General features: G+C 36.4%; 2 protein-coding genes across 2 annotated transcripts; both read right to left on the bottom strand.

The window, feature by feature from the left end:
* Positions 1-3,824: 3,824 nt before the first annotated feature.
* LOC113737889 (peroxidase 24-like) lies at positions 3,825-7,481 on the bottom strand. The gene is made up of 8 exons (XM_027265030.1): positions 7,280-7,481; positions 6,581-6,980; positions 5,554-5,626; positions 5,434-5,446; positions 5,010-5,152; positions 4,620-4,811; positions 4,311-4,476; positions 3,825-4,231 (listed from the first exon to the last, which is right to left on the bottom strand). The coding sequence occupies exons 1-8, from the start codon at positions 7,479-7,481 to the stop codon at positions 3,825-3,827; spliced, it is 1,596 nt and encodes a 531-aa protein (XP_027120831.1).
* A 2,550-nt stretch (positions 7,482-10,031) lies between these two features.
* Positions 10,032-15,195, bottom strand: LOC113738153 (uncharacterized). Its single transcript, XM_027265353.2, has 4 exons — positions 14,821-15,195; positions 12,643-12,777; positions 11,561-11,705; positions 10,032-10,376 (listed from the first exon to the last, which is right to left on the bottom strand). Exons 2-3 carry the CDS (start codon positions 12,731-12,733, stop codon positions 11,581-11,583), a joined length of 216 nt encoding a protein of 71 aa, XP_027121154.1. The 5' UTR covers positions 12,734-12,777; positions 14,821-15,195; the 3' UTR covers positions 10,032-10,376; positions 11,561-11,580.
* Positions 15,196-15,229: the final 34 nt, after the last annotated feature.

The raw sequence follows: 15,229 nt of genomic DNA, 5'->3' as shown, positions 1-15,229 counted from the left end.
CCTCTGGCTGTAGTTTAAGGAATCTTCTTGGAATTGCTTGCAGCGGGCGCCCTTGCTTAGTTTATGGGCACTTAAATTATTGGTGTGTTTTTGAAGAAGAGATAATGAAATTCCAATATAGGTTTGTTAAGCCATGCACTCAACCAAGCCTTGGATAGAACACGAGCTCTGGCTTGCTCTTTTGCGTTGAGGTATGAGAGGATAAGCTGGATAATATCCTCCGGCATCCACTGCAGCCGTGATATTGCTTCTTCCATGGCTTTGGATCTCCACGAAACTGATAATGATTTCCGGCTGCTCGTTTAGTTTAGTTTAGTTTTAGTTACCCTTCTTGCGCAAACCCTACCACTACTTCTTAACATCATAGTACCTGTATCCTTAGCATAGGAGTATTACTTATCCTTAGCAGAAGAGTATTACTCAGTCGATTTAGGAAAAGGATTTTAATATGGAAGGCGGTTTACTTTTTTTTTTTTTTTTTCCTTTCCTATTTTTGGGCTTTTTACACAGTAATCTACTTTAGTTAAGAATCCCAAAATTAATTAGTTTAACATTTATAGCATATACATAGGAGAAACCTGTCAACCCTGCTCCCAAAGTGCCATTCTGGGTGATGGGAGATGTGTAGAAAACCTTCTTTAGTATCAGGGTTGGGTGGTCGATGAGAACTTGTAAGTCATATATGGTCCTAGGAATGTATCGTGAGGCTGTGGTAACCGGAATCGAATTCACCGTAACCCTACCACTAGTTCTTAACACAGTGCCTGTATACTTAGCATAGGAGTATTACTTTGTCAATTAAGGAAAGGATTTTAATATGGAAGGAGGTTTACTTCTTTTTCCCCTTTTCTTTTGGGCTTTTTACAAAAGTAATCTTTCCCCTTAGTTCAGAATCCCAAAATTAATTAGTTAAACATTCATAGCATATACATGGAAGAAATCTTTCTGTCCTGCTCCCAAAGCGCCCTTAGTTCCAAAATATGCCATATATAGTTCCAAAAATATGTTCTAAGGTTGTGATGAGCGAGTCGAATTCATCCAAATTTTATATGTAATTATATACGTGTGTATATATCTTTCTTACATCTTTTAAGAGCATACTCTTACTTTTTTTTTTTTTTTGTATAAATTCATTCAATCACAAACCTGTAAAAAACAAGTAAACAGACTCATATTAGTCAGACATGAAAATTTAAGTATCTTTCCAAACGCATTTAAGGAAAACAGAAAATGGAACTTAGAAGGAAAAAAAAAAAGAATATTAGAAAGGTCAGATTTTCTAAATCACTTCAATAAACGTCTAAGTCTAGTGAGCTTGTGATGCCAAGTAGTTGCTTAAATCAATTCAAGAAAACCACCGCCAACAGCCACCCAAATTAGTTTGCATGCATCAATTGTAAACATGTAGACGAATAGTGAATTTTGGTTGGGGAACAGAGAGGACTTGAGATGAAAATTACTAAGATGGATGCAGAAAATAATGTACGCACTTTTGGTCGCAATTTGAAGTGCATGGCGCTCTTATGGTCACTTTCATGAGTTCGGCAAGTTTTGATAAGACCTCCATGCAATTGGAAATGTCACTGCCAAAATCGGTGATAGTTGTTTACTTAAGATTTGACAAGATCGAGAAGTGGTGATGACCAGGTCCGACTAATACTCTCCATTTTACGCATTAACAACACGACAATTCCGCCTATAGTCTCCCTTCTCCCGTTCGTAAGAAACTCCAATGGCACTAAGTTTCCTCATCGATCGAGAGTGAAAAAGAAAACAGGGATTCTGGCTCGATGGGGTGAAGGAAAAAACCATGAATTCTGGAGTTCTGATGCTGTTCTAGCTGAAAGGGAATTAGTTAGTGAGGTTGAATATGATTGAATTACTGGCATGTAATACCTTATCATTCTATTCATGGGATTTCAGCTAACTTTTGTGATTGTTTATTACGTACATATTCAATGGCATGGACGCTCTTTGACGGGTTGAAATCAAACAGAATTGATCTGTTCATTTAGAAAAGCGAACGTTTATGGCAGACGTACACATTACTAGTATTCATTAATTTTTCTACTAACACAGAACTGCATGTAAAAAAGCACTAGCATGGTCGGACCTTTTTTCTGCCAATAACAAAGAAGTGGATGCACTTTGTCCTGCACATGCCAGGGCACTGAAAGTGAATTCGAGATTAAATTTGTAAGCCTCAAGATGCCAACCCTTGGATCATCGCTAGAATTAGGAGATGCATCCCATTCTAATCTGAAACGAATCTTAACAATGCCCTCAAACTTCTTTAACTCGTCTAGGAAATTATTCCAATTCAGAAACTTTTTCTGCCACTCTTCTTGATGGAAGGTATAGATCTCCATTTCTACCTCCTTTAGATGATTGCGCCAAACTTTTATACCAGCTGACTCACAGAAAGAACTCCCGGTTTCGGCTCTTATCCAACCATGGTTCAAAGTCGCGGTCGCGGCTCAGACCGTTCCACATCGGTCTTGGCATATCGATCGCGGTTTCGGCGAGACGCAATTTTTAAAATATTTAATATTCTAAAAATTGTAAAAAATATGATAAATAAAAATAATTTAAAAATAACAAAAAAATAAAAATTTGAGTTGACTTGGAGCGACTCGGCCGTTTTTATCTGTTTCGAAGACGTCTCGGACGAGTTCTCGGCGATTCATTATCTCGAAATTATCTCGTCCCGATATATGATCGGGAAGCTCCGTTCCAGTGACGTCTCGGCTGAGTCTTTGAACCATGTATCCAACAGCTTCAGCAGGCACACAACCACCAAGTTCTCATTTAAATGTTTGGGACTGGTATAGAGGACTGAAAGATTTAGGCTGACAAGGCCAAAATAGACCATCAATAAAATTAATTGATCTATGAACTGTGAATTGTGATGCTAACTTGCCCGGTACATGTAACTTGAGTTCCCCAACAGAAACAGCAGTGCAACTACGGAGGATGTCTCGACCGTGCTGGAGGATTTTATACTTGGGATATTAAGCAGAATTTGGATGGAAGGAAAGCTTGTATAAATATCCACTTTATTCTCTATAATTTTTGTATTTATCCACATAATCCCTCTGTGATTTTATATAACATGATTTCGTTATTTGATTTAGCATTTAAGCAAGGCATTGCTAGTATTTCAACTAATTTGTATAGGCTATTCTCTGCCAAGTTTTCAATTTACATGAAACTATAGGGGGTGAAATTGACATTTTAAAATATTAGCAATATCTTCTTTTTTTTTCAAAAACGATAAAAACGTCAAGAATATCATGTAATAATAGATGAAATCACAGGGGATTATTTATAATTTACCCAATTATTAATAACTTAATGACAAAAAAAAATAATGAGCCTTTGACTTGTATATCATTCATTTCCTTACAATCACTTGTGTCGTGTAGTAAAGTGATGAGTTTACTCAAGATTTAAACAGCATGAACAATTGTGTGTGTGTTTCTAAAATTGTAGCTTGTATTAAGCCTTTTGATAGGTACTCTTGATTTAGAAAATCTTTTATGGCTTACTCAACTTCATTATACTGCACATATTGATCTTACCTTGATGAAAATATCCACGTAAATATAGCAAGAGGGCAAAGTCATCGAAATCAAAATACTGGGGAAAAAAGTGGCAAGGATTGATTTCTTCGCTTCTTGATTGGTGTTACAACACTCTAAGTAGAAATTCAGATACTGATAAGAAGAAGATCAACAGAAAATGGCGCCACCAAAAACTGGTGATACAAAAGAAAAATTTAAGATTGACGTGATGGAGAGGTGGTCATGACTAATAGGGTCCGACTAAGCATTGACAACTCGACAATTCTGCCTAATCTCTCCTTCCCCATTAGTAAGTACTCCAATGGCACCCATTTTCGTCATGGATCGAGCAAATAGAGCGAAGAAAAGCCGAGGATTCTGGAGATGTGATGCTATTGTAGCTGAAAGTGGATTGGTTAACAGGGCTGAATCTGATTGAAAAACTGTCATATTTTGGCTCAAAGCCACAAAATAATGGCTATCGAAAGAGTCTGAGCTTCCAGGGTCCATTCCTAGAGTTGTGGTTCGAACAATAGGAAGAGGACAAATGGTCTTCAAGGTTTGAGCATATTCAGAGTCCAAAGAAGGATCTGTGTCTCCTTTCCCTGTGAAATTGTACAGTCTCTTCGCAACCAAACTGCAATGTGTGACTCCAATTGTATGCGCCCCTGCAATCGTTCAATCTCTTATGTTATACTGGATTCTAAATAGTCTCGTTTTCTAAAAGTCCGCAGTATAATAAGTTACCTGATAAGGTTACTAGATCGACAACGTCCAGATTATTACTCTGGAAATTCTGAAGGAGAGTGGGGAAGTCTGAAGATGGTGATGGCAACCCTGCTAATGCTTCAGAATCAACTGAAACTCTTCCGTCTTGCCTCCCAGTGAACACCTGCCACATTGGTCTTTGGAACTGCACATCATACAATAAGTTCAATTTGATAAGTACACGTAAAAGAATAAATACATTTTTTTTGGGTCGAAAGATGAAACAAACAGTCTAGCAAATAAATCCAATTTTTCCTTGATATGAATGCAATTTGTGAGCTAGCTTACTTGATATGAAACTGCATCTCTTGCTGCTAAGGCAAGAATATCAGCACAGGAGACGGCTCCTGGACATTCCTCTTCGAGAATTGACTTTACGATATCAATGAAATCAAATCCAGATAGAGATCGATTGGGTATAGCTTCTTTTTCAGATGGATTATTGGGGGTTGAATCCAGAAGAACTGATCCATCACAACCCTGCAAGAGTTGGATAAATGCTATTAGCATGTCTGCGCAATTAAACCAATTTGGCATTCAAAAGAGTCAAAAGTGTAAGAATCTGATCTGATGATAATAAACCAAGTAATGTGCTAATGTGCGTTGGATGAATTGGCGGAAAGTTGTATCCAGATTGAGTATACTACTATATACTTCAAATCTGAGAGTCCATCATACCCTGACAAAGCAGTCATGATAATGTAGCCTAAGCAGCTTGGGGGCGAGGCTGGGATTGGCACTGACATTTCTCCAAGTGATATCCCTCACAATCTGTTCAACCCCACGGCAGCTCTTACGATAATAGTTCCTCTGCAGCTCTCCTGCATTGCAAGAAAAAGAAATGAAACGACTAATTTTCTCACCATCTTGGTGTTTTTTTTTTCCCAGAGTCAAAATTATACCAAAATGTTTGCTGTAGATGGAATGAGATTCAGGGATACTTTGGGAGTAAATTTATAGGCACCGCATGTAGCTAATTACCTCAAGACATGGAACTTAATTTGAGCTAGCTAGCTGGAAATTAAAGTTTACAATGTTCTTTTGCTGGTTGTCACAGAGACATCTCAATCATAAGCTGTCTGTCAAAACTCAAAAGAATGACCAGCTCCAGTCAACTGCTAAATGAACATTGTTACATGCTTAATTATACAACAATCTAGGTGATGTTCATTGAATTATGTAGTACCGTATTTATATACTTCACCTTCACTTAGAAAAATACCAGGAAAGAACATTCTTCTGGCAAACTAAGAAGCCTAGTAGTTTCATCAAGTGTTCCTCTAATTAGTTTTGACCTTTCATTAAGAACACTTGCATTGAAAAAACATTAAAGATCTGACATTCCCTCAGATTTCTACAGACATCATTATTGTATTGGAGTTTAATTCAGGTCTCTGCATAGACCTTAATGTCTCTTAATGTCACTACTACGCACGTCCTATACAATGTCAGTACCCTGGTAATTATATTGCTCTTCAAGAAACAGGACAATCTAAGACATGGGGAACAAAATCTCCCCAATGGAATGTCAAACAAATTCTTATCTCGAAGGAAACTAACCTGGACCATTTCAAGAATTGAAAAACAAGACAAACACCAAAGATGGTGAAAAAAAAAACCATTCTTTCCACAATGAAGTGTTTACCTTCAGACAAAGGCATGATAACACACATCAACATGCGTGAGAATCACGAAATGGAGGAATTTTTCACTCGGCAATTACTCAATCTCAATGGCCCTAAGAATAAATGCCAGACTAATTTTCTTCATCTTTTGTTGAGGCTTTTTCGTACTGTACTTTCATTTGATCTCTTCTATTTTGCGTTTGGCTCATGCATGTAACTACCTTGATTTGGACGTTACTCATGGGCTTAACATGGCAAACTCAAGGCCCAACTACCTTTTAAACGTAACACGTGTGTGTGTGGAAATGTTATATTTGTTTATTAATAATCCACATTGATCATTATTTGGAGGAAAAAGAAATACAGGGTCAATACAATATGAAATGAGGTTAGCTGCTATGCAGTTTTCGAAACTTTGTGTAGATAAATAACATATTCACGTGGGTACAAAGAGGGAACTTGATCCAAAGCTTTGAAAGGAACTAAAATAAAATGAACTCGATTAATCAATTTATAGTTCTTAGACAACAAATTTGGAGGTTGGGCTGCAAGAATAAAGTATCCGGACAAATGTAACTACTACTTCACACAGCATTCTTGTTGGATCAAATTTATCCTGTTCACTTCACCCCGCTACATTTCTTCCTTATTTCTCCAGCATTTCCAGTAAGAACTCCAATTGCACCCATCCTCTTCATGGATTGTCCAAATTCAGTGAAGAATTTTCCAGCGGTAAGCATCTCATCATCAATGTTGCTTGCACCTCTGTCTGTCAGCAATGCAGCATCTGATTGGAAAAGGCCTTGTTGATGCTTGAAATTTGAGAAATAATGGTTGTCAGATGCTACAGAAATCCCAGGGTCCGTTTCTACTGTGGTTGTATTATCAGAAAGGCTTTTGCATTTTGTTCTCAAGAATGCAGCGTAGGTTGAGTTCAGAGAAGGATCTGCATCGGCTTTCCCTGTGAAATTATATAGCCTCTTTCTGAACAAGTTGCAATGTCCAACTCCAATGGTATGTGCACCTACACACATAAAAATTACATATGTCAATGTCAACATGATGTTTCAAAGTTCTAATTTTGATCTCAAATTGAGTGTTTTCGTGTAATTGTTGAAGGCCGATCAGAAACGCGTGGGAATTAGTACTCTAGAATTTTTTTTTTTTAAGTGTGAAGGAGATCGAATGAAACGTAAAATTCCGCAGATATAATTTACTCATGCGACAAAATATTTGTGACTTCAGAGATTTACATGACTATAAAGTAGGCGTTTCTTCTCCATTTTATTCTTGTAGCATGCATCTTACTTGGGAACATGTTACCTGACAAAACCACACGATCATGGACTGTAAGATTCTTGCTGGCAAAGGACTGCATGAGGGTGGTGAAGTTGGAGAATGGAGAAGGGATGTTGGCTAGAGCTTCTGATGCATGTGAAGTTCTTCCATCTCTTCTCCCACTCAATACTTCCCATATTGGCTTATTGTAATTCTTGTCCAATCGAATTACAATAAATAAAACCATAGACGTGGTTTCCAAACAGTGGTGGAGCCAGTAAGTAATATATGGAAGGAGGACCACTCGTGAACGTTTTTTGTAAGCTTTGAGAAAAATAGATATTGAATTTTTCTATAAGGCAAAAGTGATGTAAGGAGGACAATATAGTGTACTAAATCAAGATTTTAGGGGAGTGGCAAGAGAAAAACTTCATACAAATAAGTACAAAATTTTATAGACGCTAAGAGAATTTTTTGATGCTGCCTCCAAAGCTTGGCTTAAATAGTTAACTGACCCCTCAAAAAAAAAAAAAATTGTACGTCCAAATTTCAACCAATGACCTTCAGGCTAGTGGTACTATATCAGCCGTCACCCTCTAAAGTTAAATAGGAAGTATCATATGATATCCTAAGTAGTCAGAGAAAAAGGGTTGATTGGAGGAAGAAGAAGGTTTAATTACCCTAACAAAGCAGTCATGGAAATGCATTCTTAGCCGGCAATCTTGCATTGCTAGCCACATGTTTCCATGTTATGCTTTGAACAATTTGCTCAGCTTGAGAACAACTATCCTTGTAGAAGTTCATCCTCAATTCACCCCCCCACTACAAATTCTCATGTCCACCAAAATTACCAGCAGGGCAACAAATCCCCCCTTCATCTCTCTCACTTCTTGTTCTTCTTTTCCTCTGTGCGTGTGCGCGCGCGCGATCGCTCCATAATAACCAATGCATGCGTTCTTATATACGTCCTCTTTCTGGTTATTACGTCCGACATGCAAATAGGTTAGTTGAATTTTTTTATCTCAGAGGAGGGGAAATTGCTTTGAATTAATAACGTTACATGAGAAAAAAATTGATATATCAGCCATGGTTTTGCCCCAGAATATGAGAAAAATGTATAATATATATATGATGAATTATTTCTGTTATATATTGATGAATCTCAAGAGATAAAGGATGCATAGACAGACCTCAGTTACATGCACTTTCTGGTTGGTGGTGGTAGCTTAAACGGTTTTTCCTAAGCAGATTTGTTTGACTAATATAAAATTTTGCCAACAAAATTAGTTGGATCCGCCAGGCCTTGATGACGGTTTTGTTTCGAAAAGTTTCATTGGCTTGGCTTAGATAAGTAAAACCCTTGCGAGATTTGATCAATTCCATATACTCTGTCAGTCTTATTAGGAGTATTATTATTGTCTCATTGGTCAAGTATTTGGAGAAAGGAAGTTAGTTGATTTCCATTGATTCATTCTTTTGTGCCTAAACTGAAGGTAATAAATCGCATTAATTTTTCATCAAATGAACTTTTTTGTACTACTGATTTTAGGATGGAAGCACCTCTTTCAAGAAAACCACATCTTGACACTAAAAAAGTACTAATAAACATGTTTAAGGCAGAATCGTAAGTAAATGTGGTTTATCCATCTGCAAATCCACAAGTAGAGAATTATGCTAAAAGCTAGTCAAACAAAGTTAGCATGTAGTACTTGTTCAGTTTCTAATTCTTTCCTTTTTCTCTTAATTAATTGTAGGAGCCAAAGCCAATTGGGCAAGCAGATGAACAGAAACTATCCAATTCTACTTGTGGTTATATTGCTCGGAATATCTACTTTGTCCAACTGTTATCTTGTACCATTTGAGGAAGATACAAAGAAATTTGCTCGTTTATTACAATCCACATGCATGAAACCAAAAGAAAATCAGAGAAGAAGAAATGTTTAAGAAAAAAAATGCTGTATTAAAACTTCAAATAATTACTACGATTCATGGAAAACCAGCTGCCAAGCAAGTCTCCCAGAAAAGCCTGTCTCCCTCAGTTTCATGCTCCACTTCCGTACCGATACGTTCAACAAAAGTACCAAGTCTTGATTCTTCTATCACCTCTTCTGGATCATAATTGACCACAGCATCATTTGAATCTCTAAAATCTTTACCATCGAATTCCCTGAGCTCGTTGGAACTGGATGATTCTGCATCATCTTGATCACCAGCTAAAGGAAGCCCGTCAAGAAAATTCATCCACATAAGATTGCATATACTATAGCACAAGCTTGCTTCAGCATTTTCAAGGGAATTGGGATTACCCTCGGAATCTCCACTGGCCTCCAAGAGAAAAAGAAAATGGTACAATTGACTACTGCACCTCCAATCCATCGCCGTCAAGCAAGAAAAGTACGAGAACGCTGGCTGGACAGTGCTTTAAGAGCCTATTTATTTGCATTCTTTTGTGATGCTAATTAATATGATGATGACTTTAACTGGTGTAATGTTAGAAGTTTCAAAGTCTTGCTTAGTACTCTCAGTTAAGTGGGATATGATTATTTCAACACTCCACTCCATGTAGGGGTTAGACTAATTTTAATGGTGGAGTTTTTCGTGAAGCACCTGTAACTTTTGGCAATTCAATAAACACTTTGCATGGCTTTGATTTGGAGGCTTACCTGATGTGCTTGAGTGCTGTGTGATCTCAATTTCTAGATGCGGGTTAAGTTACATCTAGTGCTAATGCGCCACTATCAATTCATTTGGGTTCTGCCGACGATTTACCACTTCAAAAATTTGACACAGCCAAGGATTTGACAAGCCTAATGGAGTATGGTACCCTTCTATGTCTCCTTTACTTCAATAATCTGACAAGTCGTAAATAAGAAAAAGCAAAATTTTCACCATCCCCCAATGAGGTATGGTAGTTCAGGCTACACAGTCATTTAACAATGATCAAAGGTATGAAAGTAAATTAAGATTCGACAACCGAGTCCAACTACAACTAAAAATTATCATAATCTGGAAGTGTGCTTCCAATATGCAAACCAGAGAATACTCAGCAAAGTTCATGAAACCCTCCGCGAAAATTTCAATCCTATCGGCTGAAGTAGCCTTTATGATGATCTTCAAAACAAAATTCTGAGTGCCTGCACAACTGCAAGTGGAAAAAGGAATCCCATGAAAACAATAACCTGAATCTTACAACATTCTCCAAGATCATGAAAACATAATGGAATTATTATTCCATTGTCAGTGAAAAGCTAACAACATGTTCTGGCCATATGAACGTATGTTTCACATAGCACAAATTCATTAGACACCCTTGTGTTGATGTCAACTATATAAAGAAAAATTGCGATAAAGTTCAGGATAACTTCTCTTTAAAATAAATTTGATATCCCCCTTCTAAATAGTAAGATTGAAAAAGGATACAAGGCATCTGTTTTGTCCACATCTATTTCAGTTTAACAAACGTCCAAGACCCAAGACCCTCAAACTCACCCAGACCATCATGTAAATGTTTTGCTCGTAAATTCATTTGACTACATCAACTACACCTTAATTTGAGCTCTATGTTTACTAGGAAAATTCACTTACAATTTGAGTGACAAAATTGAATTAAACTCATTTTCAGCTTTTGGTAAGTTGGTCTAAATCGAACATTTTGTGGTTGCTTTACAAGCCTTCTACAAGAGTATTGCAATAAAGCACAACAACCCGTAGGGAAGGCAAACACTTTGTTAGTTTGATCATGAGAAATTCAGTGTTGGTCAAGTTTTGCTAAGATTTCAAATAGCTGCTTCTTTAAGTTAACAAAAGGAAGAGCAGAAAGCGAAAATGTTGCTTTAGTGCTTCAGCTTATGTAACATTCTAATAACAACCATCTAGAAGAAAGAGAAAATAGACAAATTTATCAATAGATGCCAATTATTACATTATATCTAGTTGAATTTCTTTGAATATTTGAGGTAAATGATATTTGCACTACAAAATGATCCTCTGGCACTCCACCTTTCTTCAAGTAATAAAATGCTAGAATGGAGTGCCAAGAGCTAGTCTTGGAGTGCAAATATCACTTGCTTTTTGAGGATGAAACTCAACATAAGAATCAAAATTTGTGAAAGACTAGGTGCTCAGACCCTGTGTATTGAACATGACAGCAAACAATATCAGATGCTGTAGGCTAAATTAGAAAATTATATCTCTAATAGAACAGTCAAGTTCCATTCTTCCTACTTTAAATAGTTTCACTTGGCATGTATTTTGATTTGTGAATTACAGTCACCATCAGACAGAATTTAAGAATGGACTATGAGAGGAATATTTAGGAAAGAAGACCTCCAAAACGTAGCTAGGGCCTAGGAACTTTTCCTAGTTCCTGCATCAACATGCCTCCAAGGATTCAAAGCTTCTCTCCTAGCTTGAGCTTCAGGACTATTCTCCCAAACTCTCTTCTCTGACTCCAAAACAGTTACTTTATCATCTGCCAAGACAAAAATTGTATTAATGAGCTGGAGTACTTGTAAAAACCACCCAAATGAAGTTGAACAAATTACTGCATATTTGCTACTTTCTAAATTCTTCTCTTGGTACAGAAACTCAATCAAACATAATGTACACAAAGTCAAAATACCCTTTAATCAACTAAAACAAACCAAAGGTTGCTTACAAAATCAAAGATACTGCTTCATACCCATAAGCCATTAGAGCTTAATCACCATTAGAGCTTAATCATTTATCAAAACAAACTAAGAAGCATTAACAGAGCTCTCAACTACCATAGCTCAGTCATCTATTGGGAGCTCAGGAAATGACCATAATGTTGAAGTAATGATCCATGGGAAAGATATATCAGTGTAAATGATGATTAACACCATATCTATGGAAGCAGATAACAGTAGACTGCTTATAATTCAATTAAACAGAAAACAGACGTTTAGCACTATTTTATGAAGCATAAACGTTAAACCACAACATCCTTATAGACTCTCTTTTTCATCCATTCTCATGATCTGAAATCCAAAGAAATACCACCAATTAAGTAAAGGGTAGTATAAGTCTTCAACCTTAATCAAGTTTAATCATCCAAAACCCCAAATTGTCTGAATTTGCAAGCAAACATTCAGCATTAATCCATTAAAGCATTAGTTGACTGAGTCCATTAAAAGAGATCAAATTTTACTACAACCCGCAGAAAAAAGATCACATTTTTAAGTAGCCAAAATTTTAAAGTATAACACATTTCCTCAAGTTTAGTCAAATTAAGACAAGAATAATAATGGTGCGAGCGAAAAAAGGACAAAACTTAAATAAATACTGAAAAAGAACTTCTGAATAAGTAACAAAGTTTCTATCTTGAAAAAATTAAGAAATAATTGAAAGTTGAGAATCAAGGAGGTTGAAAAGGAGGGTTCTCACACAGAAGCCAGTTTTGATCATGAACAATTCCATTGAACCTCCAACCATGGCGGAAAGAAGTGATATCTTCACGTACCAACCCAGAAATTTCATTCTTCTATTTTTTTTGGTCCCTTTTCTTTGCTGTTTTGTTTTCTCTGCGCACAATAGAAAGTGGTTCAAGATTCCGAGCTAAAGAAATTAGTTTAAGAAAAAAAAAATAGCCCAACAAACTAGCAAAGCAGCAGATTTTGAACTTTCAAATGCTCATGAGGCGAAACCGGATGACGGAGGTGCGCCGCCTATACGAGGAGGGGTTGCGGCGGAGAGTTGGGTGGCAATGAGAGTAGTTGTGTCACTGCCTTCGGTATTTTCTGTTTTTCTTTACTTTTGGTTCGTCTAACTTGTTTTGTTTCCTCAATTTCTTTTTTATTTGTCTTCTTTTTTTCTTTTTTCTCTGTGGTTATATTGGTTAGGCTAATTAGCCTAATTCAGCCAAAAAAAAAAAAGGTTATAGGCTTATAGCTTCGAACTTACCCTCAGATCAAACAGGCTCAAGTGCAAATTGAGCTTATGGAAATTGAGTTCCAAGTAAAAGATTCTTGTGGTGCTCATTTTAGTTTAAGTTGAAACTCAACAATTTCTAATTGATTTTGTTGTCTTTTGTAGGAGTGTAAATGAATCAAGTTACTCAAGTTACTCATGAGTAACTCGATTCTCAACTCAGAGAAAAACTCGACTCAACTCGACTTTATTGTCTGCGAGGTCAAGCTTGAGTGACTCGAGTAATAAATTGACTCAAATCGAGTCAAGTTCAAGTTTTAAAATGCTATGCTCGTGAGCCTAATCAAGCCGAATTGAATATTTTTTATTATTTAATTTTAATTTTTAGTATTATTTACATTTTTACATTTTAATTTTTTTATTTACAAAAGTTTTCAGTTTTTAGTTTTTAGCTTTTAATTTTTTATTGATGGATTCACGACTTCCATTTAGACATGACTAATCTTTTTAATCATGTGAATACTAGTTTAAGTGTTTAGACCTTTATAATTGCACATGGATTACTGAAAATTTGTGGTTTGAACTTTAAAAAAAAAAATAATCAAGCATGCTCGATTGAGCTCGATTTTAAGCACAAGTTATACTCGAGCATGAACTCAACCCAAAAAAAAAAAAACTCAACTCACGAGCAGCTCGGCTCGCGTACATCCTTAGCTCAAACACCTTTGTTTATTAGTCAAGTCAAGCTCGAATAGGGTGGCATTCAAACTCGACTTAATTCGATGACACTCTTATTTGCTTGAATAAAATAAGAATGCGGAAATGTTACATAGATCAATCAGAAACATTCCATCCACTGGAGTCTTGACACCACCTTTAAAATAAACTCACCATTTTTTTCTTCTCTAAATATGATTAATATTGCCATAGAACAGTTCCTCTTCCAATCAATAGATATTTAATCTTTGCTTACCAATAACTCCTAAAAAATGAACAAATTATGAAGTAAGCTACAAAGCATAATGGATATCCAGTTCTATTCACTCACTTACGTTTACAGTAACACACTGGATGTAAATTAATACTACAATTTTAGTGTAAATGTGAATTTGAATTACTAAAAAATCACGATTACACCACAATTATATAACTTTAGGCCAAAAGTTAATAAAATTACAATAATTGGATAGAACTCGATTGGGATGCCATGATCCAATCACAATATAGTTCTTCTTCTTCGACAGAAATATCGTCCCGATTTACCGGAAACTCGCACAAACCCACCCTCTCTCACACACTCAAATCATGAAACAATATCCACAAGAAAAGAAACATAAAATCAAGAACCAAACGGAAAATGAAGCAAAATTGAAAGGAGAAATGTCTCTCAAACGCTCTCTCGGGTCAGTTCACCGGCAAACGTATTTCGTTTAGCCATTTTGTCAAATAGATTAAGGTCATCACAAAAATTGAGTATTGCTTATGAAATTTGACTATGGCTGAGCTGAACATATCTTGTCAAGCCTCATTCAGGCAGAAAAATGTGAAAAAGAAACAATGAAATTGCAGCAAGTATCATTGTCCAATTTCATTTATCCACATAACAAAGCATACGGGAAGAAGATAGCAATTTCAGTAGCCAAAAAAATTGATCTCAAACGAGAGATTAAAACAAAAAGGGATTATGGAAACCTCACATTGCTTTCTTGATGATGATTTGCCGGTGGTGGTGGTTCCAGCAAGAAGACAGTAACTCTGGCAATGGTGACGGCGCCAGTGAGCTCCCCTTGTTCCTCAGACTCCCTCTTTTTTTCTGTTTTTTTTTTTGTTGGTTTAGTCTTTTTTGGTTCTTTTCTTTTTTTCTTAGAAAGAAAATGGAGGATACCACTCTACAACTAAGATACTGCAAGGATTTTGGAGCGGTTGTTATGAGTTCATATGAAACTCAAGGTGGATAAGGGATGATGACTACTCATGGTCTTTTATAGTTTTAATTGTTGAAGGATGAGGGTCGATAGTTACGATAGTGATTGAAGAATCGTTCTTGTCTTACATTGGAGACTCTAAAACAATTGGAGGACTATCTAAATTGATATAAAGGACAAA

This window comes from Coffea arabica, chromosome 3e, assembly GCF_036785885.1.
Source record: "Coffea arabica cultivar ET-39 chromosome 3e, Coffea Arabica ET-39 HiFi, whole genome shotgun sequence".
Taxonomy (NCBI): domain Eukaryota; kingdom Viridiplantae; phylum Streptophyta; class Magnoliopsida; order Gentianales; family Rubiaceae; genus Coffea; species Coffea arabica.
Note: the sequence above shows the minus strand (reverse complement) of the source record. Positions and strands in the feature narration are given on the sequence as shown.

What these genes read in the sequence shown, in the direction of transcription:
- LOC113737889 (XM_027265030.1), bottom strand. Translation starts at nt 7,481, where the DNA reads ATGGTTTTATTTATTGTAATTCGATTGGACAAGAATTACAATAAGCCA. An exon ending in AAGAAATGTAGCGGGGTGAA is followed by an intron (nt 5,627 to 6,580) that starts GTGAACAGGATA and finishes TCTTAATGAAAG; the next exon opens with GTCAAAACTAATTAGAGGAA. An exon ending in GAGATGCAGTTTCATATCAA is followed by an intron (nt 4,477 to 4,619) that starts GTAAGCTAGCTC and finishes TATGATGTGCAG; the next exon opens with TTCCAAAGACCAATGTGGCA.
- LOC113738153 (XM_027265353.2), bottom strand. Translation starts at nt 12,733, where the DNA reads ATGAAATTTCTGGGTTGGTACGTGAAGATATCACTTCTTTCCGCCATG. An exon ending in CATGATCAAAACTGGCTTCT is followed by an intron (nt 11,706 to 12,642) that starts GTGTGAGAACCC and finishes TTGTCTTGGCAG; the next exon opens with ATGATAAAGTAACTGTTTTG.